Source organism: Rhinopithecus bieti, unplaced genomic scaffold (genome assembly GCF_001698545.2).
Source record: "Rhinopithecus bieti isolate Rb0 unplaced genomic scaffold, ASM169854v2 scaffold_44774, whole genome shotgun sequence".
Classification (NCBI taxonomy): Eukaryota; Metazoa; Chordata; class Mammalia; order Primates; family Cercopithecidae; genus Rhinopithecus; species Rhinopithecus bieti.
Window position 1 is genome coordinate 614,318 of NW_016819032.1, and position 27,398 is coordinate 641,715.

The 27,398-nt window shown below is 43.1% G+C and overlaps 1 protein-coding gene across 1 annotated transcript in view; it reads right to left on the minus strand.

The window, feature by feature from the left end:
* The window catches only part of DSG2 (desmoglein 2), a 64,218-nt gene extending 43,361 nt beyond the window's left edge, over positions 1 to 20,857 (minus strand). The window contains exon 1 of the mRNA XM_017858052.1: positions 20,558 to 20,857. Coding sequence (XP_017713541.1) covers positions 20,558 to 20,602 — 45 coding nt within the window. The 5' untranslated portion in view covers positions 20,603 to 20,857. The remainder of the gene's footprint in view (positions 1 to 20,557) is intronic.
* Between the last annotated feature and the right edge of the window lie 6,541 nt (positions 20,858 to 27,398).

A 27,398-nucleotide genomic window follows, 5' to 3' on the forward strand; every position in this document is an offset into this window, starting at 1 on the left:
CAACTACACTCCTCCATACAAGATCAACTACACTCCTCCAACAAAGACCCCTTCTCATGGTTAAAGCTAGTCCGTCAAGGGTTAAACTTAACACGGGCAGCTAACATAACACATCTCCCCCACTGTTTCCTCTGTGCAGCCCTTAAAGAAGCCCCCTTAGTGGCAGTCCCTTTACCTACTGCTTTCAAGGCTACAGCTGGCTCTACAAGCACCTCCCAGAAACCGTTCTTACTGCAAGTCCCACTATACCAAAACCCAGAAAATCCAATCCTTCCTTTCTGCTACTCTGCCCCAAACTCCTCCTGGTGTAATTATACCCAACCGCCCAAGAAAACCCAGACAGCCCAGTTGGAGGTTATTTCTGGTGTAATAAAACCCTCTTCAAGGTCCTTAACCATGCATCCATCAACCAATCCCTCTGCGTCCCAGTGTCCCTAGTACCTAGCTTAACTCTATATAGCAAAGCAGAAGTGGCTGAACTCACCCTACAATTTAACTCTTCTCCTAATAATCTCCAAAAACGGGCCATCGTCCTTCCCTTAGTCATCGGGATTTCCCTAGCCTCCTCCTTAGTGGCATCAGGACTTGGAACTGGGGCTCTTGCCTACTCTGTACAATCTACCCGATCTCTAACCACCCAAATTCAAGAAGCTATAGAGGCGTCGGCTGAAAGTCTAGCCTCCTTACAACGTCAAATCACTTCAGTAGCCCAAGTGGCAGCACAAAACAGGAGAGCACTAGATCTTCTCACAGCTGAAAAAGGAGGAACATGTCTTTTCTTAGAAGAATGTTGCTATTACATAAACCAATCAGGTCTAGTTGACACTAATATCCAAACCCTAAACCAGATTAAAACAGAACTAAAGAACTACAACACTCCCTTAACACCAGGTCCACCTATATGGTTATTACCGGTAGTGCAACAGATGCTCCCATTTCTCATCCCTATACTAATTCTCTGTCTTATCCTATGTTTGGCCCCCCTTTTAATCAAATTTCTCCAAGCCAAAGTTCAAGAGATCACCCGTGTCGCCTTCAACCAGATGATCCTACATCCCTACTTCCAGGTGCCAACCATAGACCCTCATGACAAAGCCCCGACAGCAGGAAGCAGCCGGACAGACAACGACGCCCCCAATCATCATAATCAATAAAAGGTTGGACTGTCTGGACGGAGGGAGAGGGAAACAAAGAACAAAGGTGACTAAGATGGCATACTTCTGTGTTCTTCATCACCAACTTTTCCCGCGCGCGCCAAAATGTAGCCGGCACCCGGGAAGGTGCAGATCAACCGGGCATGCGCCAGGTGACGTCAATCCGAAGAGACCGAGATTTACCTGGCCGCACCTAGGGAACGCCCCCTGACACGCCCGTGTCCCGCCTGTTGCCCTCCCACTCCCAGAAAAGCCGCTCCCGGCAGGCGCGCGGTGCGAACTTCCTCGGCCCCTCCTCCTACACGGACCCAGGAACCTCGCCTGAGGACGCCGAGCGACTTCCTCGGCCTCCGCCGCCGGAGACCGGTGAACTTCGCCCTTTCTTCCTTCACATTGGCTAGCTAATAAAGTTTCCTTTTTTACCTTGCCTACTTGCCTTTTCTCTGGCACCTGCTTTGGTGGTCGCATTAAAACAAATCACTGACCAAGTGTCATCTGTTTTACTAGGACATAAGAAAATGGAAGTAATTTATAGTCCTCTAGTCAAAGGTAAATTCATTATATGAGCCTCTTCACTGATTTTTATTGGAATTTACTTTCTAGATGTGATTTGCTCAGAAATGCAGAAAATCGCATGGTTACCAACAGTGCTTCTTAAACTTTAATGTGTATTTTGTTCACTGGGGACCTTGTTAAAATGAAGATTCCAATTCAGTAGGTCTAGAGGTCAGCCTTACACTTTACATTTCTAAGAAGATCTCAGATGATAGCAATGTTGTGGGTTCTTGGACCAAATTTTGAGGAGCAAGATTATAGAATGTGACATGAAATATCATTTGTTTGTTTAGGTACAAAAACAGTCAATGAAGTCTGCTTTATTCATTATTGTTTCAGTAGTCAGCACAAGAATTGTTGTCACTCTTGACTGCTGGTATCTCGAAGGCAGAAATTCATAAAATATATTTCATTATGTATGTATTTTTAACATTAAAATCATTTTAAATTGCAAACATGTGTAAAAGCAGAGTGAACAGTACAATGAACACCCATGTAGCTAACATCCAGTTTCAACAATTACCTAGTACACATTTCTTTTAAAATATGTTTTTACTTAGGAATAATTTTAGATTTACACAAATGTTGCAAAGATAGTAACAGCAGTTCCTTTCTCCGCTTTCCTCGTATGTTAACATCTTAAATAGCTACTGTATATCTGTCAAAATTAAGAGATTAACATTGGTGCATTTAGTTAATGCACTGTTAACTAAATTCCATACTTTATTCTGATTTTACCATTTCCCCCACTACTGTTATTTTGCTGTTCCAAGATCCAATCTACCATTCCACACTGCATTTGGTGATCACATCTCCTTTATATCCTCTAGTTTTTTGACAGTTTCCCAGTCTTTGCTTCTCATGACCTTGATGGTTTTGAGGAATACTGGCTGAGTATCCTGCATAATGTCCTCCAATTTGGGTTTACCGGTTGTTTTTCTCATGATTAGACCAGTATTAGGCGTTTTTGGAAAGAACATCACAGAGCTTAAGTGCCCTTTTTGTCACACCATACTAGCTGGTATGCAATATCCACATGACACCACGGGCTAAGGTACTGATTGCAGTTCTCTGCTGTAAAGTTACTATTTTCCCTGTCCCTATTCCATTCTTTGGGAGTGAGTCATTAAGACTAACCCATCCTTAGGGCAGAGGGAAGCGGGGAAGAGATTCTGCCAGATAAGACGCTTTAGTCTGAATTTCCTTATCTGTAACAGGAGAGTAATACATACTGTGGCAGACACTTTCAATTGTCTAGCTTACTGGCATTTTCTCTCATCTTCAGTGTTCATAAGACTCTATTTTGTACTCTCAGGTAGACCCTGCCTAGCTCATGGAGCTGAATGACTGGTATGACAAAGCAGGGTATGTATGCCTGTTTACTTTGATAGTGGCTGGTTTAGGCATAAATGTATAAGAGAATTTTGGCTAACGAGGTATCAGGAGACCCTACAAAAGATTCTCCTCACTGATTAAAAGAGAAGCGCATGCATAACCTCCCTATTTAAGTGCCTCTGGAGACTGCTGAGTGAGGAAGTGACATTTGGAATAGCTACAGCCATGCTGTGACCATGAGGGGAGAGCTAACGAAATGCTAGAGAAGCCAAACTGAAACCATAAAGGCTTTAAGTTACAGAATCATTCAAATCTGGACCAACTCTCTCTCTAGACCTTTTCTTATGAGATATTCAATATTCTTTTCTTTAACCTAGTTTTAGTTGGGTTTTGTTACTTGCATCTGATAGCCACCTAACTAGGACACATCCGTTTTGCAGGGCTGATGTGCAAATTAAAGAAAGACATGAAATGTAACTATTGCAGTGACTGGCATTCAATAAATAGAATTTATGAGACATTTCCTCAATTCTAAGTCTTGCATGGTCCTCATCTTAAAATTTCTGCAAGTTTGAATTAATTCATACCCTCAATTTCCTGAGCTTGTAGGATATGGTAAGTAACACAATATTCTTACCCTGTGGGTTGCTTACATACTGGGGAGACAGACAAAGACAGACCAGGTTTTGGTAAGAGCTATAAACAATTAAAACAGGGCCAGGATAGTACAGAATGATTTGGAAGTGTGGAAAAACTCTCAGAAGGGGCTGCATCTGCACAGAGACCTGAATGGTATGAGGAGGCCAGTCAGGCAGAGCCCGGCAAAAGGAACGCCCAGGCCATGCAGTGATGAATCACTGACGATGATGTCACAGGGATAATAGGCCAGTACCCAGTCAGGGAGAGGACTTCGGGTTTTATCCTGAGTGTGAGAGGAAGCCACTGGAAGCTTTTATGTTTGGAAATGATACAAATCAGTTTATGTTTGAAAAAGCTAACTGGTGCTACTATACGGAGAACAGACCATAAAGGGGTAAGAGTAGGAGCGGTGCGATAGATAACACTAGCTTAAACCCTGGGGGTTGCAGTAAAGATGAAAGAAAGTAGATACCTCTAGTGTTTATTTTGAAGGCAGAGGCAACAGAGACCTGTGAATGGAATGAATGAGGGCGAACAGTCCAGATGACCCTTAGGATTTTGATCCGGAACACCTGGGTGAGTGAAGGCACCATTTCCAGAGATGAGACAGAATGGGGAGAGGGATGGGGTAAGCTGAAGGTGGGGCAGGAGAGGGGGGGTGGTGTTGAGGGAGGGGTGAAATGGGAGGTAAGAGCTGTTTTTATGTGTTCTGTGTGAATGGCCTTTTGGATATAGGAGTTAGTAGCTCAGAAAAGAAGTTATGCCTGGAGATAAACATTTGGGAGTCATCAGTCAGTTTTAGTTACGGAACTGGGATGCATATTAGAGGTCTTGTACATCTTTAATGTAATGTTTCTTTTCTTCTCTCAAAAGGCTGGTATTAAATTGCTGAGCATCTAGGGAGTCCGTGTAACACAGGCAAGGCTAATCTGCTGTGAATCTGGACAGTGGCTATCAGGGGGCTCATAGGGACTGAAGGGAGCACAAGGGGCCTTCTGGGATGCTGGCAATCTGTTTCTTCATCTGGTTACTGGTGACACGGTGTTTTCAGTTTGTGAAGATTCAGTGCACTCGTGATATGTGCACTTTTCTGTATGGATGTTACACTAAAACATAAAAAATTGATGTGCATCCTAAAGTCAAGGTTGTCTTGGAATCTAGGTAATAGGGTTCTGCTATCTGCATTTTTATAGCACCTATTGCAGTAGCATGTTTTTAATAAGGTGTGATGGACTGAAATATTTGCTTCATTCACTATACAAAAAAGAAAAAAGAACTGCACTAACATTTTGTCAATTGTGGAACTGTTTGTTTATTTGACTAAGCAAACAGTTAAGATCTCAGCCACTGCTTTCTAAATAATTTGGATCTGATTCCTGTATCTCACAGAACACATTCTTAATTTAGACCAATCGTTCTCCACTAGGGACAGTTTTGCCCTGCCCCGCTCCTCCTGCCACTGGGGATATTTGATAATTCTGGAGACATTTCTGGTTGTCAAACCAGGTTTAGGCTTGAGGTCGGGGAGATAAATGCCAGTGGCATCTAGTGGGTAGAAACCAGAGATGCTGTCAAACATCCTACAATGCACACGATAGCCCTTACAACTAAGTGTTATCTGACTCCAACTGGCAAAGTGCTGAGGTTAAGAAACCATGGCTGTGTTTCTCTGATTGGAAGCTACTGTAGTACCTAGGGTCAGGACAGTCATACAAGTTGCAGAGGACTGTGGAGATTCTGTACATCTCCAGTGGGTAGTATACTGCAAATAACATGAATGGAATAAGCAGAAACTTTCTGCCTTAGTCCTCCATTCCCACTCCCTGGCACTTTAAAAAAAAACCTGTCCACTCTGTAAGTTTGAGTCACTTCCTGTGGGGATGCTGTAAAGGGGTTTCAAACATCGGAAGGGTGGCTGGACAAGATGGCCGATATGGTTTCCTCCAAACACTAAATGTGTGACTTTTTTTCTCACCAGGAACTTGGTGACAGAAAAATGTCACCTGCAACATGCCTTTAAGACTGACGAGGAAAAGTAAGCTGCTAGTTCCTGTATCCAAAGCAGTGTTTTCAGATGAACCAAAAAATTCTGCAAAAGCTTTTCTAATTTGCTAAGTCTAAAAAAGTTACTTTATTTTAACTAGTTTTGCTGCTTTGAAAACACGTAAAAAATTTCCTACCATTGGATCCTGCACATCTTATAAAACTGGACTTCCTGGTATCTGGCAAAAGATTTTTTTTTTTTTTTGCAGAGGCATGAGGGAATACCAAACAGCATCAATCAATGTAGTCGTTGTTTTCAAGGTCAGCACTTTTACAAAAGACTTTCTGTTCTGAAGTCACCTTGATGAGTTTAAACACGAAGAATCCAGGGGGACTCATGAGTCACGGGATGGCAGTTCCTCCTGGCTGACAGGTTCTCTATCAGAAGTCTTTCCTTTAAAGCAGAGAATCTTGAAGTGTTCAGTGGTTTTACGGTGAGGTAATCCCTTAAACTTTAATAACTCAGACTAAGAGATATCTTATTAAAAATGGACGTAGAGAAATACAAATTAGTTTAAAACATTATTTCAACTTTGAGTCCCTATAATGGCTTCTAATGTCCATTCAGTGAGAAATTACTAGAAGGTAAGCAGTGTGCTCAACAGACTATCTTTAGAACTCAAACACAGAGGACGTGACACTTGCCAGTGGTTCTTTAAATTCATGCCCATCTCAGGCCCATCATCTAACATCTGTGTTATTTTCTTTCCTTATGTTACTCAACCTTCCAACCAGGCAGAATGTTTTATAACTCTTTTGTTTCTCCCTTTTATTGTACAGGAGGTCAAATCAAAAACTGCCCAGAAGATCCCTGGTTTATCCCCAATTCATTCTTAAAGAGTTTTCAACTTTGGCTGAAATAATCTGAAAGAAATAAAATGAGATAAAATAAAGGGAGTGGATGCCACTTGTTTATTTCCTCCGGTCACACATCCTGATTTTTCTATTTGTATTGGCAGAGCTGGTGGTCTGGTCTGCAGTAGTCTCTGTAGCCACAAAGAAGGCTCTGTAGTCTATAGTCATAGAAATGTACACATTCAGAAGAGTTCCAGTGACCCAGTGCAGTCACGGTGGACCAATGATTTTGGTGATCTGCTCTGATAAATCTGACGTGGGTCAGGTTTATGTTAGAATTCACCTACTGCAGTTTTTTCTTCTTAATCTTATTTTGGGGATGGGAGGAAGAAAAGGCAGTTTTTATAAAATTTATTTTAAGGCTAACCAGCACAACTTATTTAGAAAATTCCAACTTAAAAGTCCAACTTATAGATGATCTAGACATTTCTATATTCCTATAGCAGTCTCACTCAACAGCTGATTTAAATACGTAATTGTATTTTTCACAATTGCTAATTTTTTAAAAAAAGCAGTATTTTGAACTTTCAATTTTTGAACTCTGAATTTGAATGTTAGGTAATAATAAATATTTTAAATCTGACAGTAATAAAGTATATGACTTAAAATCTTTCACCTGTTCTTGGGATGTTTGGGCTAATCTGAATGTAACAAATATGATTTTAGGTGAGTCATATTGAAGTTAGTTACAAAGAGGAAGACAGTTTCTTTGAAAACTTTTTATTAACTCAGAATTTTAAAACATGCATTTAGCAATGCTTTGCTACACTTGACTTGTTCATGCATGCTGTGAATTCTTATTTCAGGTAAAGTTTGGTATATTCATGGACAGTTCCTATTTTTTCCCTTGGCATAGGGCTTTTTAATATTTAATCTTCTTTTCTACTCCATTTATTTTTATTTTCTAATTGGGATGTGAACAGTGGTTTTCAAGCTTGAGTAGCATTAGAATCACCTTGATAAAACACAGATTACTGAGCCCCGCCTTAGAGTGTCTGACTCAGTAGGTCTGGATGGGGTCCAAGAATTTGTATCTAACAAGTTTCCTGGGGATGCTGATGCTGCTTGGTCCCAAAGGTGGGACCACCCTTTCGGAAACCACTGTGTAAAATCACATGGCAGCATAGGAAAGGGAAGAGGAGAGCCTGGATAATTCATAAACTGGATAATGAGCCCCTAGTTACGGAGAGACATGTGAAAAGATGTGTTCTAAATCAGGCAATTCAGGCTGGGCTCAGTGGCTCATGCCTGTAAGGTCGCACCTGTAAGTTCACACCTGTAATCCCAGCACTTTGGGAGGCAGAGGTGGGTGGATCACTTGTGATCAGGAGTTCAAGACCAACCTGGCCAACACAGTGAAACCCCGTCTCTACTGAAAATACAAAAATTAGCCAGGGGTGGTGGTGCATGCCTGTAATCTCAGCTACTCGGGAGGCTGAGGCACAAGAATCACTTGAACCCAGGAGGCAGAGGTTGCAGTGAGCCGAGATGGCGCCACTGCACTCCAGCCAGAGTGACAGAGTGAAACTCTGTCTCAAGAATAAATAAAATAAAATAAAATAAATCGGGCAGTTCAGTAACTGTGAATTCTCCTCATCACAAAAAGATTTTTCATTTTACAAGTATTCATCAACTACAATTGAATTGCTTTAGGTAGTGTTTTCCCTGGTTTATACCTCTTCTTCTAGTTCAACTTTTACTGGTCCTAAGCATTTGTCACTTAAAAAATACTTTACCATTTTATGGTGTTGGGAAAACTGGCTAGCCACATGCAGAAAACTGAAACTGGACCCCTTCCTTATACCTTGTACAAAAATTAACTCAAGATGGATTAAAGACTTAAATGTAAGACCTAAGACCATAAAAACCCTAGAAGAAAACCTAGGCAATACCACTCAGGACACAGGCATGGGCAAGGACTTCATGACTACAACACCAAAAGCAATGGCAACAAAAGCCAAAATTGACAAACAGGATCTAACTAAACTAAAGAGCTTCTGGGCAGCAAAAGAAACTATCATTAGCATGAACAGGCAACCTACAGAATGGGAGAAAATTTTTGCAATCTATCCATCTGACAAAGGGCTAATAATATCCGCAGGAACTTAAACCAAAGTTTATCAGAAAATACGACTGAGGACGCCCTATCAAAAGTGGGGAGTCGAAGGACTTGTGAACTCCAGAACACAATGGCTCAGAAGATGCATTTGGTATGTTGCAGGCGTCCTACCATAACCATGGACAACAATACGCAGCACCATCAACTCCGCACTGGCTTAGACGGAACTGCAAATCAAAACCATCAAGCTGAGACTGTCACTCAGTCTCATGGCGCAAACGATTGCCTGGCTGAAAATAGCGCATTCGCATGAAAGTTATGAGAGTGAAGCAGATGCGCATGGGAGAGTCGAATGCCCTAGGGAGAAATAGGAAGGCTTGGAGCTTTACAGCCTGTGTAGGATGAGAAGATAGGTCATGTTACGATTGCACAAAACCTGCAAACGTAGTCTTGCTCAGCCCGCGCAATATCGTTGGAGAAGACAGTGTTGTAGTTATTCATCAAGGGGATCTTAGACAGAAATACATATGTTCGAGAGCGCTCAGCCATCCCATTTACTGGGCTATATTACCCAAGAGATTATAAATTATTCTACTATAAAGACACATGCACACAATGTTTACTGTGGCCACTATTCACAATGCAAAAAACTTGGAAACCAACCCAAATGCCCCATCCAGTGATAGACTGGATAAATAAAATGTGGCGCACATATACACCATGGAATACTATGCAGCCATAAAAAAGGATGGCTCATGTCCTTTGCAGGGACATGCGAGAAAGCTGCGAAACCATCATTCTCAGCAAACTATCACAAGAACAGAAGCAAACACCGCCATGTTCTCACTCATTAAGTGGGAGCTGACAATGAGAACCCATGGACACAGGGAGGGGAATTACACACTGGGGGGCCTGCTTGGGGCTGGGGGGGGGGGAGGGAGAGATAGTATTAGGGAGAAATACCTAATGCAGATGATGGTTGATGGGGCAGCAAACCACCATGGCAGCGCTGTAACTTATGTAACAAACCTGCACGTTCTGCACAATGTACCCCAGCAACTTAAAGTATAATTTAAAAAAAAAGAAACAATACTTTTTCTTTTCATTAAAGTCATTGTTGCGGTTGCTGAAACAAGCTAACTAAAATACAATTTCAATTCAAAACAGCATTTATTAAATGACTAGAAATGTAAAAAAAAAAATACCGTTTCACTGGTAGGTGTTTTCTGTAATGGCCACAAATGCTTTTGGAATTAGGCAAAATATAAATAAATCTGTACAACAGACTTCACAAAATTTGATAAACAAAAGTGTAGGCTGTTTCCACTTTTTTGCTGCAGTATATTCCTGACACTACACTGAAAAGTAAAATGAAGACAATGATTTCTTTTCACCGAGAAGTTTAAGAAAACCAAGAGCTTCAGACTTGTCCTTTTAACCATTAGATGGCACTGGCCTGTCAGCAAGGCAAACTGCAGGAACTACCAGAAATTAACCCACAGGAGACTCCAAGGTCCAAAGTGGGAAGCAAGCATTTCATTAGTCTCAAATAAGTGGATCAGCAAAATTGAAGAGAGTGAAAATCAAGGGCTTTAGAAAGTTGTATGTACAGTTTTGCAGGACTATCTCTCTGAAATGAGGTAAATCTTAATTTACATTTCTTCTCTTTTCCTCTCTAGAATGATTCTAATTTGCAGTGAAATTAATTACCTAGTTCCAGAAGTTCAGACCTTATTGATGACTCACTGTAGCAAACTGCTCTAAGGGGAATTCTCGATGATGTCTCTGGATTGACAGGCATTTGGTGCCAGGTGAACCTGGGTTTGATTCAATTTCACCCATTATTAACTTTCACTAAATCCAGTGACTGGCACACAGCAGATATTCAAAAAATGTCAAGTTCTTGTCCTTACGCTCCTTTCTCCACTGTAAGCTCCAGGATTGCAGGGGCAGTTCACATGCCCTTAGAAGACTATTGGTCATATAGTGGATGCCCAATTTGTGACTGCTAAATGCATAAAAGTTAAACAAAATTTACGACTTGGCCGGGTGCAGTGGCTCACGCCTGTAATCCCAGCACTTTGGGAGGCCAAGGCAGGCCAGATCACGAGGTCACGAGATGGAGACCATTCTGGCCAACATGGTGAAACTCTGTCTCTACTAAAATACAAAATTAGATGGGCGTGATGGTGTGCACCTGTAGTCCCAGCTACTCGGGAGGCTAAGTCAGGAGGATCGCTTGAACCTGGGAGGTGGAGGTTGCAGTTAGCTGAGACTGCGCCACTGCACTCCAGCCTGGTAAAAGAGAGAGACTCTGCCCCCCCAAAAAAAAAAAAATTACTACTTAACCCACCTGGGCATTAAATAATTCTCTTAAACACATGAAATTCATATCACTATTCCAGCTTTTCTAAACATAGAAAGATACTTTAACTGAGGTTTTAAAGAATGCATCTGTGCCCAAGGCAGTTAGCTAGTTTATAGATAAAAGATACAAATATCTTGCTCTGAAGAAGCTTACAGTTTAATAGGAGGATCAAACTACTATGAGGTAGGAAACCTTAATTGTATAACTGACGGCTATAAAATAGTTCTGGGGAACTCAGAAAAGGCAAGATTACTTCCTTGTGGGGAATTCAGGAGAGGTTTAGCAAGGAGATAGCAATGGTCTTGGCCTTGGAAATGGAAGATAATCTGTTTCTGTGCATATAGGAGGAAGGAAAACGCACAGATGAGAGACTGCATGTGCCAGAACATGGAGATATTTGGACAAAAAATGAAAAGTAGTGTAGTTTGGCACCTAGAACTATACAATGGTGGCAAGTAGAAAATAAGGACAAAGGCCGGGCGCGGTTACTCACGCCTGTAATCCCAGCACTTTGGGAGGCCGAAGCGGGCAGATCACGAGGTCAGGAGACTGAGACCATCCTGGCTAACAGGGTGAAACCCCGTCTCTATTAATAATACAAAAAAATTAGCTGGGCATGGTGGCAGGCGCGTGTAGTCCCAGCTACTTGGGAGGCTGAGGCAGGAGAATGGTGTGAACCCGGGAGGCGGAGCTTGCAGTGAGCCGAGATCGTGCCACTTCTCTCCAGTCTGGGCGACAGAGCAAGACTCCATCTCAAAAAAAAAAAAAAAAAANCAAATGCTTTTGGAATTAGGCAAAATATAAATAAATCTGTACAACAGACTTCACAAAATTTGATAAACAAAAAGTGTAGGCTGTTTCCACTTTTTTGCTGCAGTATATTCCTGACACTACACTGAAAAGTAAAATGAAGACAATGATTTCTTTTCACCGAGAAGTTTAAGAAAACCAAGAGCTTCAGACTTGTCCTTTTTAACCATTAGATGGCACTGGCCTGTCAGCAAGGCAAACTGCAGGAACTACCAGAAATTAACCCACAGGAGACTCCAAGGTCCAAAGTGGGAAGCAAGCATTTCATTAGTCTCAAATAAGTGGATCAGCAAAATTGAAGAGAGTGAAAATCAAGGGCTTTAGAAAGTTGTATGTACAGTTTTGCAGGACTATCTCTCTGAAATGAGGTAAATCTTAATTTACATTTCTTCTCTTTTTCCTCTCTAGAATGATTCTAATTTGCAGTGAAATTAATTACCTAGTTCCAGAAGTTCAGACCTTATTGATGACTCACTGTAGCAAACTGCTCTAAGGGGAATTCTCGATGATGTCTCTGGATTGACAGGCATTTGGTGCCAGGTGAACCTGGGTTTGATTCAATTTCACCCATTATTAACTTTCACTAAATCCAGTGACTGGCACACAGCAGATATTCAAAAAATGTCAAGTTCTTGTCCTTACGCTCCTTTCTCCACTGTAAGCTCCAGGATTGCAGGGGGCAGTTCACATGCCCTTAGAAGACTATTGGTCATATAGTGGATGCCCAATTTGTGACTGCTAAATGCATAAAAGTTAAACAAAAATTTACGACTTGGCCGGGTGCAGTGGCTCACGCCTGTAATCCCAGCACTTTGGGAGGCCAAGGCAGGCCAGATCACGAGGTCACGAGATGGAGACCATTCTGGCCAACATGGTGAAACTCTGTCTCTACTAAAAATACAAAAATTAGATGGGCGTGATGGTGTGCACCTGTAGTCCCAGCTACTCGGGAGGCTAAGTCAGGAGGATCGCTTGAACCTGGGAGGTGGAGGTTGCAGTTAGCTGAGACTGCGCCACTGCACTCCAGCCTGGTAAAAGAGAGAGACTCTGCCCCCCCAAAAAAAAAAAAAATTACTACTTAACCCACCTGGGCATTAAATAATTCTCTTAAACACATGAAATTCATATCACTATTCCAGCTTTTCTAAACATAGAAAGATACTTTAACTGAGGTTTTTAAAGAATGCATCTGTGCCCAAGGCAGTTAGCTAGTTTATAGATAAAAGATACAAATATCTTGCTCTGAAGAAGCTTACAGTTTAATAGGAGGATCAAACTACTATGAGGTAGGAAACCTTAATTGTATAACTGACGGCTATAAAAATAGTTCTGGGGAACTCAGAAAAGGCAAGATTACTTCCTTGTGGGGAATTCAGGAGAGGTTTAGCAAGGAGATAGCAATGGTCTTGGCCTTGGAAATGGAAGATAATCTGTTTCTGTGCATATAGGAGGAAGGAAAACGCACAGATGAGAGACTGCATGTGCCAGAACATGGAGATATTTGGACAAAAAATGAAAAGTAGTGTAGTTTGGCACCTAGAACTATACAATGGTGGCAAGTAGAAAATAAGGACAAAGGCCGGGCGCGGTTACTCACGCCTGTAATCCCAGCACTTTGGGAGGCCGAAGCGGGCAGATCACGAGGTCAGGAGACTGAGACCATCCTGGCTAACAGGGTGAAACCCCGTCTCTATTAATAATACAAAAAAATTAGCTGGGCATGGTGGCAGGCGCGTGTAGTCCCAGCTACTTGGGAGGCTGAGGCAGGAGAATGGTGTGAACCCGGGAGGCGGAGCTTGCAGTGAGCCGAGATCGTGCCACTTCTCTCCAGTCTGGGCGACAGAGCAAGACTCCATCTCAAAAAAAAAAAAAAAAAAAAACAAAAGAAAAGAAGGACAAAGGGTTGAGCTGAGGTTCTTCACTGATCTTATAAGGAGTGGAGAGTCATTGCCAGCTTCTCATTAGGGAGACTAGGTCGCTAGTGATTCTGAAAGATTTTCTGGCAGTACCGTGCAAGATAAAAGGCAGGAGACAGTTCAGAGATTAAAGTATTAAGTCAGGGAGATGGAATGAGGAACAGCATCAGGCGAATGGCGATGAGATAGATGGGTAGAAGTAGGAGCCTTTATGGGGACAAAAATCCTTGGCAATGCCCTGTGTGGGGATAACAGGGAAGGAATCAGAGGGTGTCAAGGTTTTCAGTCTGAGTAGCTAGAAAGATGCAATTCCCAGAGCACAGACTGCAGACATGTTAAGCTTAGGTCCTCGGGAAAGTATTTGAGTAGGGAGGAGAGATGCTAGGTAACAGAGAGCAGGGCAGTGTGGCTCAATGACGGGCATGGACTGCCTGGCCGCTGGGGACGTTCTCAACATCCACACACACACTGTCCTAATGGCAGCATCCTCTTGGCCACTGCCATTCTCTCCCACCCCTACTTGATGTCTCCTAGTGATATATGTACTGTGTACCCCTGCACCTGCCCCATTGTGCTTGGCCAGAAAAAAAAGGGGTGAGAAGCACTGCAGGTTCCTGTAAGTGAAAGGAACCCCAGAATACTGAGGAAGCAAAGGAAGGTGATATCTGAACAAGAAATGATATGATTAATGATGTTAAAAGGAGATGATGACTGAGCTAGTACCCTTGCCCAGTTTCTCAGTAAGCACTTTTGGGGTCTAAGGAGACTGGATCATTAAAATGAGGCAGTGGGTATCAAACATTTAGTTTAATGTTTTTGTTTGCATTGTAGGGGGCTTGAAAGAGTGGTTAGATGTAGGTGTTTTAGAACAAGGGAAATCTAAACGGTCTCATCTCTCATCTCCATCCAAAACACTCCCCAGTCAGCCAGTTGGCAACTTCTTGACTGATGAAAATAATGCACAGTCAGGCATGATTTCGAGGTGAGACCTGGAACAGGGCTTGGCACAGAGTAGGTGCTCAATATTTGTTGAGTGGATGAATGTGTCAAGGTGTAATCAACCCAAGAGATATTTGCCTTTCAAAAGCGGGTCCAGACAAGTAAAATAAATCCCTACTTAGAACCTCTTACTATTTGCCTATCACTGTTTCTCAATGTGGGTGCTATAAGCATTTTGGATAGAAAAATTCTTCACATGTGCCCAATTCTTGAAGGTTCTACAGAATGTAAGAGTCTTAGTGTCCCTGGGCTTCGGGAACTAAATACCAGCGGCAACCTCAGGCACTGTGACAACCAAAATGCCTTCCCACCCCTTTGGCTCCCAAACCAATCTCCCTATGGCAGCCAGGCTGCTTCTCCCTCCCAGGTACCCCATGATCTCTGGGCTTTTCTGCCTGGCTTTGATCTCAGCTTACCAAGTCCTCAATGCCTCTTGCCTCTCTTTTTAACCAGGCAAAATTATACTTAATCACTCAAATCCTATAAAATCCTATCTCTTCTTTCTTGCCCTTTCCTGACCATCTCAACCAAAGCCCATCTTTTCATTTATTTAGTGATGTGAATACCTCCCTAAAAACACTTCCTTGGCAATTAGCTTTTTTGGGCTTCTGTTGGCTTTAAGGCCTATCTTCCTATACATTCTTCTGCCTCACTTTCTATGTTCAAGCAACAATGAACGTTTAGGTTCCTCTGCAGAACCATGAACTGTTGTTTTCAGGCCTTTGTAGATGCTCTTCTTTCTACCTAGAATCTATTTCTCTTCTTATCATCTCATTAATTTATAATTATTCTCAGATACTAGCTGGGATACCCAGTGCTGAGACAGTTGTTCCTTCTGTAGGCTCCATGGTATTATGTTTCTCTATTATTACTCTTCTTACTCTATCGTTACCCATTTGGAAGTTAACCATTTACTTGCTGCACCATTCATTAGACTGTAAGCACCATGTGGGCAGAACATGTCTGTCTTTTTCATAGTTCCCCAGTGTTTAGCACATTGCCTAGCATCAAGCAGGGATTCACTAAATAGGGGTCATGTGTGTTTAGTTTCTTTTCTTATGGACATTTCTCATCTCACTATAGACCATGGTATGAATTCTGTTGTTCCAGCTCCTTCACTCTAATCACCAAGCTTTGCATACGATAAAAACTTAATAAAAAACAAAACTGAGAAGATAGTTTTTCATCATTTACAGACTATACGTTTAAAAGCTGTTATCAAAGCTACTGAAATCTGTGGCAGAGTGAAAGGGGAAAAAAGCTGTGATTAAAAATTGCTCAAATAGATCTAAAAGTCCTTTATGCTTTCAGCTAAAGTTCCTTCCTTCCTTTCTTCCCTCCTTCCTTCCTTCTTTTTTTTTTTGACAGAGTCCCCCTCTGTCACCCAGGCTGGAGTGCAGTGGCACAATCTCGGCTCACTGCAACCTTCGCCTCCCAGGTTCAAGTGATTCTCGTGCCTCAGCCTCCTGAGTAACTGGGCCTACAGGCATGCGTCATCACACCCGCTAATTTTTTGTATTTTTAGTAGAGGCGGGGTTTCACCATGCTGGCCAGGCTGGTCTCAAACTCTCTGACTTCAGGTGATCCGCCCACCTTGGCATCCCAAAGTGCTGGGATTACAGGCGTGTGCCACCGTGCCCAGCCTAAAGTTTCTAATTTTAATTACAATTTGGCAGTTTTCAATCTGTATTCAATGTGTAATTTTTCCCATGTAAATTTTTCTATGTCATAAACTATTTTGCAAAATATAGACCAGTAATTCTCATGCTTACAACTGTCTGACAATTAGATCAATTGGGAAGTTTCTATAAATACATATTTATATTGTAGTGAGCCTGCCCCAGGGCTCACTACACCCACATACCACAGAATATTAGCCTTGGAAATCTTAATCTAGCTTATCGGGGATTTCTAATAATCAGAGAGAATGTAGACCAATGAATGCTCATGTCTTTTTGTAAAATACTTGCCTTAAGTTATAATTAAAGAAAATTTTTGTTAAGAGCTGCCACTTTCCCATTACCTACCAAATTTTAGAAACAAAAGCCAGTAAGAAATCCATGTTTCTAAAATCCTTGGATATGATAATTGATTATTCTTATGGCTTCAATATTCACCATCTAATTTATACTTAAATGTATTATTTGTGTTATTCAGTTGTATATTAGAACACTAAGCATAACTCTGATATTATTGATAATTTATAGATAGTTGAATCTACTTGTTATGGATCAACTTATGACCTCTAAAAGATAATATATTGAAGTACTAACCACCAATACCTCAGAATGTGACCTTATTTGGAAATAGAGTCTCTGCAGATTTAACCAAGTTGAGGTCATTATTTTGGGGTATAATCCAGTACAACCGATGTTCTTATAAAATGAAGAAATCTGGAGAAGGACACAGACATGCACAGAGGGAAGACGATATAAAGAGACAAAAGAGAGAATGCCATGCGCAGATGGAGGATTGGAGTAATGAATGCACCTACAAGAGGAGGAATGACAAAGATTGCCAACAAACCAGCACACACTTGGAAGAGGAAAGGAAGGAAACTGGTTTCAGAGGGAGCATGGCCCTGCCCACACCTTGATTTTGGATTTCTAGCCTCTGGAACTGTGAGATCATACATTTTTGTCATTTTAAGCCACCCAGTTTTTAGCACTTTGTTACAGCAGTCCTAGCAAACTAACACCCTACTAAATATGGCTGCTCACAGTGTGATCTGCTGCCATTGAATCCTTAAAATGTAGTTTGACTTCAAAGCACAAGCTTCATTCGTCGAACCCAAACTTGAAGCAACCATCAGGAAATCTCTCACCCACGAGCCCTCCTTGGCAATTTGGCGAGGCCTCTGAACCCCTTCTCAGATTAATGATTTCAAATTTATAAAATAAAATGCAGGGGATTATCAATGAACCCAATTATATTGAAATAGTTATCAGCATTTTAAAAATACCAATTTGTGATGCAGCAATATCATGTATTTTGTTATTAACGTATCAAGTAAAAGATCTAGTAGAAAGTCTATTAGTGATGTTGAGAATAAACGGTATTTTGAGATCACCATAAGAAGATATAAAGGTATTTGTGAATTCTATTGTGATAGTCACAGCTACTGTTCACACTACTATGGCAGTGTCTTCCCCACACTCATCATTTAAAGAAATACTAAATTTCAGTCAGAAGGTAGTTAAAATATATATATAATTAATTCCTTGCCATCTCTAGGAACCCCTTGAATTCTATCTGTGAACCATTTGGGAGTCAATGGATTGCAGACAAAGAACGCTTGAAGAGGAAACATTCTCTAATTTTACTCAGAAAATTATTTCTTTTTCCCATTTTGATACAGCTGGCCTAAATGTGTGATAACTATGTGGGTGACACAGCTACCTTCTGGTGTGTCTCCCTGTACTGCTGAGGAAAGCAAAAGGCCACGTGTCATAGACTCCACTGCAGGCTTCGTTCCGAATGGGGTTTGGGTTCAATCAGTATTTACATGCGATTTGAAAGAAGGAAGTCAAACAGAGCTCTGTGCCTGCGGTTTTTCCTGGCAAGCAGATGTGAATATAAAGAGCTGGGTTCTTTGTAGTCATCTTACTATGGCTCTAGTTATTAGATTCGTGAACACCAAGAGGCAAGGTACAAGCATCCATGTTGTTATGCATCCTAGCAGATGTGGCATGCATGGGTCTGCAGGTGGTAGCGAAAGTAGCACCCTGATCACAGCAGTTTCCAGACTGTGGGAGTGGCAGTGCAGTTCCTGGTCACAGGAGAGGCAGCAGCTCCCTAAGCAGTGTGGCACTGCTGTGTGGCTTTGAAGTCATTACTGACAGCTCAAATGGGAGTCTTCTCAATCCTTCCTACACTTAGGTAGTCAGTTTAGTGCCCCGAAATAAATCTATTCTTACTTTAAATAGCTAGAGTAAATTCCGTTATCTGCAACTGAACTCTGACCTAACAGACTACAATTTATATTCCTTCCAGTAAAGGACCTGTTTCCTTGGCAACTACTTCTGTCAGATGAGTTGTTTTCCTTTTTTTTTTTTTTTTTAACCAAAAACTACAACTGCAAACACACTGAGGGTAAAATGCTGCATTGCCCACTATTCTCTGGACAAAAATAAACATATTCAAACTTATACTGCAGAAAGTTTTATAGAAAATACATAGAACAGTCCAAGAATTTGGCTCCTGTTCCATTGGCTATAGTCACTTTCTAAAGATGTTTATTACTGCCCAATAAGGTAAAAGTATCAAATTGCTAAAGTGAAAGATATGCCTAATTTGTTGACCTGCTACTCTGTGAGTGTACAAATTGGCCTGATTGCTATATTATTTGAAGATTAAAGGTCTTTTGTTTTCATATACGGAAAGAATATGTAACTCTCAAAGTGAGCTAGGTGTCATATTAGCTTGGAAATTCTTCTTAACCAAGGAAACATCAAGGTGAGACGATTAGTTGTTTTGCCATCCCGGAGGCTAAAAACGAAGCCCCAAATCATGTTTTAGAAAAGTTTTGTCAACCAAATGAACTTTCATTGAAAGTTACCTCAAACACCTGGGCAAAACGAAATGGATAAATAGAACATGAAAATGAACTGTGTGCTAGGCCTGGACGTCCTAATTATCATGCTCTTCCACCTGAAAGTTCATGGAAATCTCTAGACTGGATTTAGTCACGCCTTTTTCCGTTTTGAGACACACACACACGATTTTCTTCCATATCACACCAAAACTCTAGGATAGAAGGGCTCATGTTTTGAACTTTGAATACAGTGAATGTATTTGCGTTTTTAATTATTACATAAGAAAACAGTATGATTTTGCATCTGATCTCTGTCAACACATATTTGTGAACTGTCTGGAAGGTGAACTCACACCTACATTTGCAAAATAACTGTCCACTTTATTAAAACCCAATTAGTAAACCCCTATCAGCGAGATACATACGCGCAACCACTTAAACAAACAGAAAACCAACAGTTTAAAATCCAATTTGAGCATAAGAACGCTAGATCCAGGGACTGAACGTCGTCTCCGGGTGGTGAGGGGTGGGGCGTGGGGAAGGGGCGCTACACTTCCATTTTCTGTAACTTTTAAATGAATAAGTTTTCCAACTATTACATATGTTTATTATCTTAAATACTGGAAAACTTTTTTATTTTTTTTTTTGTTACTGGAAAACTTTTGAAACACCGACTCCATGAACTTTAAGTTAAAACTATATCTGGGTGATCCACTTATAAGTTAAGCTTTGTAAATTACACCTTTTTTAAAAAACAAACTACTTTTAGCCAACTTTTTGCACTCTAAGAATACAAGTATGTTCCTGGTTTCCCCAGCGCACTGGCTTGTGTCGGCGGCTAGAGGAGCTGGGGAATCCTAGGGAAATTCAAGGAACGTGGAAGAGGAGCGAGGTTGTTCCCTACTGCCCCCAGGTTTCTCATCCCGGAGACTCTAAACAAAGCCCCCGACCCCCAGCAATGGTGTTCCCCGCCCCAGGGCTCACTACACCCGCACACCACAGAAAAGGGCGCTGGGGCCTGGGTGACGCGAGAAGGAAAACACAACTTCGACAGGTCACAACCTACTCTCCTGGCTCCAGCCAAGAGGTTTTTCCGAAGCCCCAGGTCGGATCTCGCCGCAGCCTGCCCGGCCCTTTCCCACCTCGGGCAGCAGGAGGGAGCGCCGGGCTGGCGGCGGCCGGGCGGGTAACGCGCACAAGGGCGGCGGGCAAGTCTGGGCGCGAGCTCTAGACCTTGCCCACCGACGCCCTCCCCCGCGGTGGCTCCCCTGCCCCGCTCGCGGCACTTACCAGGAGAAGCAGCAGGGCGTACGCGCGTCCCGGGCTCCGCGCCATCGCACCCTCGCCTCCGCCTCCCGCCGTTGCACCCCTCCGCGCCGCCGCCTGCCCCGAGCGCGCACTCGACTCCTCCCTGGCCCCGGCCCCCCCAGCCCGGCCAGCCCGGCCACCCTCTCCCTCCCCGCCCCGAGGCAGTCTTCCCCGTGGCTGCCGCGCGGCCCAGCCCAGCCCAGCCCAATCCTAAGGCGCGGCTCCAGGTGTGGCCGCTGCGAGAAAATGGAGCCGGGGGCCGGCCCGGGCCGCTCTTACAGAGGTGGGGAGTTCCGCAGAGGAGGGAGGCGCGGGGTGGACTCCCGCCCCCTCGCCCTCGCACCTGGGACCGTGACGTCCTTGGGTTGGGGACTGTGGGTGGCTGGCCCCGCCCCGCCGTTCTTTCCTTCCCGACCCCCTCCTCTCTGGAGAATGGCGGGAGGAGGGAGCCTCCTGGAGGGGCTCGACCTTGGTAGCGCGCGGATTGCAGGGCCCCGGCCCAAGGACAAAAGCTCCACAGAGCAGAGTCCTGCGGAACTAACCTGCCCAGTGGCTGCGGGGCCAGGACGCCCAGCACCGCCCAAAGGTCCCGCGCTTTGTGACTGTGCTTTGGGCCCGGAGCGCAGGTGGCACTGGTGACATGGGGACCCGCGTTCTCTGGGAAGCTGCGACCGCGGTGCGTTCGGCCCCCTCTCAGGGAGCGGAGGTTGTGGAGCAGAATTTCAGATGGCTGTCTCCGCAAAGGCTGCTCTTCCCTACAGCCCTTCACTGCTTCCAGCAGGTTTGCAGCTTATCTGGCTCAGGGAGAAACAATCACCAGAGGTCAAAAAGGCCAATTCTTGGCCTGGGAGAAAACTCTGGGTTTTACCGGAAATATATACTCTTTGATATGATTTACAAATTCTGTTACACCACTAGCTAGATCAGTGGCCTGGACTAGCCTCTTTGGGCCTCAGTTTCCATATCTGTCAAGTGGGATTAATACCGACCAATGCACAGGGATGTTTTGAGAACGAAATTGGAAAACCTTATGTAAAGCATTCTGCAGTGCCTAGAACTTAAGCGTTAAATAAATAATTGTTAAAATTAGAACAGTATGATTGCGAGGTAAGATGTTACATTGAAATCTTCTTGAAAAGCAGAAACTTAGTATGGGCATCCAAACACTAGAATCAGCTCCGGATTAGGAAACTTCTAAGAAATGTAACGATTGGGCCGGGCGCAGTGGCTCAAGCCTGTAATCCCAGCACTTTGGGAGGCCGAGACGGGCGGATCAAGAGGTCAGGAGATCGAGACCATCCTGGCTAACACGGTGAAACCCCGTCTCTACTAAAAATACAAATAGCCGGGCGAGGTGGCGGGCGCCTGTAGTCCCAGCTACTCCGGAGGCTGAGGCAGGAGAATGGCGTAAACCCGGGAGGCGGAGCTTGCAGTGAGCTGAGATCTGGCCACTGCACTCCAGCCTGGGCGACAGAGCGAGACTCAGTCTCAACAACAACAACAACAACAAAAAAAAAAAAAAAGAAAGAAAAGAAAAGAAATGTAACGATTGGAAGTAGCTGACGAGCCTATTGTTTTGTGCGGGCAAGGGAGAAGAAAAGACACACACACACAATACCTTTAAGAGTAAACAACCTTTATCCCAATTACATGGCAATGCGGATATAACAAGCGAATGATATACTAAGCAAATTGCAATGGGAAGGGGAGAAGGGAAAAGATATATTTATATTTACACTCACCAGACTGTGGAGGATTTGCCACCAGACCGGGAAGCAACAGCCTGGGCTCCAGAGTCGGACACTGCACTCCCCAGACTACAGAGGATTCTCATGAAGTTTCTGCATGCTCTGGGACCCTAGCTCTTTTTGTAACCAGTTGTTTGGCATGAGACCCAGTGACAAGGGCCCTTCCCGACTGGGCTCAAGGAACACAAAAGGTCAACTTGTTTTGCGATTGTCTATTGTTTATCAACAACTAACAAATAGGAATAGATTAAATAGAGATTTCTTTGAAACAGAGCTGGATGAATTCCTCAAGGGGCTCACACCACCTGTTCCGGGACTGGGTGACTATTGTTCCTGTCCATGTTCAGTTGAGTTCAAATTTAATATTTAACTTTTCCTCCACGTTCAGCTTCAATTTGATAATCAATTGCAGGAAAATACCCCTACAGATACATGGGGAAGGCATAGTTGATCTAGATTACAGATACAGGGTAAACACAGGAGAATTAAAAGCAAAATTAATAACCACACCCACCATGGCTTTGCAAGGAGAGTAATATTGTGAGAATTGTCAGGGATATACCCCTAACATCCAGTATGCAGTAAGGCGCAAACCCCTCCTTGGGTTGCAGTAAGAGTATCTAATGCCATTCCATTTGCAACACAACAGTACGCAGCTGAGCAGATTCATCTGATAACAACATACCTCCAGTGCTACTATCATTAAGAGCTTTTCTTAGAAGTAAGCTTAATATTTTAATTTGTTGCTGAAGCAGGATTACATCGGCTGCAGGGGAGAATACTGTGATAGGGTACCACCCCTAGGGAGTCAGGTGCACTCGTAACCAGGGATGTTTGTGAGCATCTAGATTACTGGGGAGGGCACTATTATCCCGGATGGTGAATGGAATTAATGGCCATCCCCAAATGCATCTTCCCCATCCAATGTGGGGGCAGGTATTGCCACCTATAGGATCCGCATACCCAGAGGGCCCCCCCAGGGGACAGCAATGGAGTTACTGTAATCATAATGTACTCATGTGTTATGAAAGTAGGAAAGAGATTGTGTTTCACTGGGGATAATGTCGATTTGGAGCATGTGTTGACAGTGTCTGGCCGTAGAAACCCCAGAGCACCAAGCCTTGGTTTGGTCAAAGAAAGTCCAGGTTGGATTGCAAGTGGTGTTGTTGTGGTCCCATTTGTAGTGACATAGTCATTCAGAAATGTTAGCAAGGAGGAATCTCCAAGGTAGCCCATTCCCAGCGGCCTCCAGCAACTCAACGCATAGCCAACATAGACTGCGGTTGGTTTCTTCTGCAGCGGTGGCTACCCAGTTGATGAATTTATTCTTGGCCTCAGACACAAAGACACAGGTGCTGACCATTAGTAGATAGGTTATTCCCTGTGATAACAAAAACGGAGGGGAATATGATGTTGTTTCTCATCTTTAGGAAATTGTACTCTTCTTCATTTTCTGCTCCTATAGCTACAAGGTCACCAGTCTTAAGGGTGGGACCTGATGGATACTGTACCCAAATTTTGGCTCCAGGATTTTGGCTCCAGGATCTGAATTCCCCAGTTCTGTATGTAGCCTCTGTTTGGGCAGAGATTTCCTCGGGGGTAATTGTTGACAAGGTTCCACTAACAATTGAGCAACCAGCATCTGAGGTTTTATAGCAAAAGAATCTGGAGTGGTATTGTATAAAATGACCTTTAACTCTCCCTGGTAATCACTATCAATTATACCATACGTTATAAAGCCTCTCATTGCAAGTCTTGAACATGTTGTAATCCATTCATCCGCATTCAAGTTTGCAATTATGGTGGAAATTTTGGCCTGTTGATCTGCCTGCTGATGAAATAGTCTTTCAAGAGAAAACAGAGACGCATGAACATCAACATGGAAAACAGTGATAATGGTAGTGTGTGCCAGGATTCAGATGTCTTCCCCGTATTGTTTACCCCAAACCTCTTTGTTCCCAATTAACCATTTGTTTTGTTGCCATTGGGGCATCCAGGTAGGAAGAACATTTGCTACTGACCAAGAGTTGGTATTCAAGTGACAAATCCCTCTGGCCTCCTCCTCAGCTCAGAGGACCACTACTAATTCAGCCAACTGGCTGCTCCCACCCCTTCCTTTATCAGAAATTCTTATGCTTTTTAACAGGGGTTATGAGCCATCGCCTTCTAGCGTCGGGTCCCATCAATGTATTTGGTAGATCCATCAGTAAACCAAGCATGTTTCTGATCCTCTGGGCTTAGTTCTTTAAAGGATTTGCCCCATTGGATGGGGGAGGTTTCCTTCTCTATCTGTAGGACTTGCTTGGTGGTTTCCTGAGCTGGCAAGTTTTGTATATCCTCATGTAAAAGTGATACCCCCATTGGTTTTGGCTTAGCCTGGTCTTGTATGTACCATTTCCATTTGATGATGCTACTTTCTTGGGCATGCCCTATCCGGTGAGCTTTGGGGGAACTCATGACCCAAGTCATAATAAGAATTTCAGGCCTCGTAAAGACATCATGGTTGAAGCAGAGGTGCACCATTCCAGCAAAGCCCAATAGCAAGCTAACAATTGCTTCTAGAAAGGTGTATAAGCTTTGCCATCCTCTGGCAGTTTTCAGGTCCCAAACCCCACAGGTACTGTCTTCCCATCTTGTTTCTGCTAAGGCTATGATTAGCATGTTGATCTAGGACAGTTACTTGCAGTTCTGCTGGCCCATCCTATATGGGCCATAGATCCAGGACCAGTTGCACTGCTTGTTTAGCTTGTTCAAAAGCCATGCTCTCTTCCTCTCCCCAGTGAAAGTCATAGCCTTTTCTAGTGACTGCATGCAGAGGTTGTAAAATGTTACCCAAGTGGGGAATATAATGTCTCCAGAATCCAAGCAAGGCAATAAATTTCTGGGCCTCCTTTTTAGTGGCAGGAGTTGCAAATTCTAGTATTTTAGCTTAGCCTTTGGTAAAATGGACTATTTCCCTGCATTCCATAGGATGCCAAGACATTTTATAATGTGTGCAGGTCCTTGAATTTTACTAGGGTTAATTTCCCATTCTTGAGACAGGAGCTGGGTTTTACCTGCTCCAATCCCCAGCTCACTAGTTTTTCAGTTTTACCCTGACTGGGCCACTTGAACAACTGCTTTTTTTTAAGCAATAGTCTGATAGCTTTGAGCCTGATTAGTCAAGACATAGGCCTGGCATTGGGCCAGGGTGAGTCTGGAAGTCAGATTAGCTTTTTCCTTTTCCAGCTTACATTTCTCTTGTAGCAACCAGTCCCTATCTTGATACATTAACTTATAAGCAGTAAGCAAGCACCATCCATGCCAGGAAATTCCCTCAGTTTCTTCTTTACCAACTGGGATTCCCTGCAGCACCTCATGCACAGCCAATGGCTCAAAATGCACTAATTTAGATTCCCAATTTTCTCACAGTCCAGGTCCATGGGATCACTCAGTGACCAAGGAGGAGAAGTCGGTGAGTTCCCATCCCGGGATATGGGGACCTCCCAGCCTGATCCTTGTGGTGGAAAAATGGCATGCTTTTGCTTTCGGATCCTGTTCGTGACCACAAAAATGTTTTGTATGGGAGACCTGTGAGGGGAGAAGGCATGCACAATACTTTTAACAGTAAACAACCTTTATCCCAATGTAGATATAATAAACAAATGATACAATAAGCCAATGATATAATAAGCAAATTGATATAATAAGCAAATTGCAATGGGAAGGAGAGAAGGGAAAAGATAAATATATATGCATATGTATATATGTGTGTGTATATATATATTTACATTACCTCGACTATGGAGGATTCATCACCAGACTGGGAAGCAACAGCCTGGTCTCCAGAGTCGGCCACTCATCCGTACACTGACAAGGAGATGTCTCATGAAGCTTCGGTGCAGTCTGGGACTGTAACCAGTCATTTGGCATGAGGCCCAGTCACAAGGGCCCTTCACGACTGGGCTCAAGTAACACAAAAGGTCAACTTGTTTTTGTGATTGTCTGTTGTTTTTCAATAACTAATGTATAGGTATAGATTGAAATAGAGATTTCTTCAAAACAGTGCTCGATGAATTCCTCAAGGGGCTCACACCACCTGTTCCAGGACTTGATGACCATTGTTTGTGTCCATGTTCAACTGAGTTCAAAAGTAATATTTAACTTTTTTCCCACGCCTATATAAGCATAAAGGGTTATTTGGAGAATAGAAAGAGAGGTTGGGCATTAAATTTGGCTCAAATAGTAGAGTTCCTTCTGTGGTCCAAAGTGCCCCCTCTCCCTCTGGCAGCATCTCCCACCCTTCTCTCCCAAGTGCCAATCTTCAAGATCTAGTGAGGTCACCACTTCCTCTTTACACTCTTTCTTCCCAGGCCCCCAAGGACCACTGCCTATTTGAGCTGAGAGAAGCACATTGTCCGTATGTTTGGGGCTTAGCTGCTGAGTAGATTTTCTCATGCAGTTACTTAAGTGACAGTGGCTGAATTAGTTGAGGATTTAGCTCATCACTCTGCTCAGAAGTGCCCCACACTGTGCTGTGTACTGTGGGATACTCTCAGTAAACTTTTTTACATAATTGAATCTGGAGAAAATATGTCTCAATTTCCACTGCTTTCTCTTGAGCTAGATGGGGGTATTAGCACACCTTGGTGACACTTCTCATTTGCCATTATGCTGGGAGCACTCCTGATTTAAGAAGTGAGGCTTTACCAAATCACTTGCAGAAATAATTGTAGGAAACTATATGTCAGTCCTGCTTTACATTTGTGCCCTTGCAATTGAGTCCTATAGAGTATTTATGCTTCGTTATTAAGACTTCGGTTTCTATTCAGCAATGAAGATAATTGTAGCTTCCAGAATGAGAAATAGCCAATGCAAACTTTATTTCTGGTGTATTTTCAACCTCCCCTGAAGGCTGTCAAAGTTAGTTTCAAGGTAGTATTCCTTCTATAAGACATTTTCCCCAGGACTTTGAGAGAAGGTGCCAATATGTCATCCAATGCCATAAATGTCATTCCTGAATTAGTTCTACTCTAAAAAATTTAAAACTTGGCCGGGCGTGGTGGCTCAAGCCTGTAATCCCAGCGCTTTGGGAG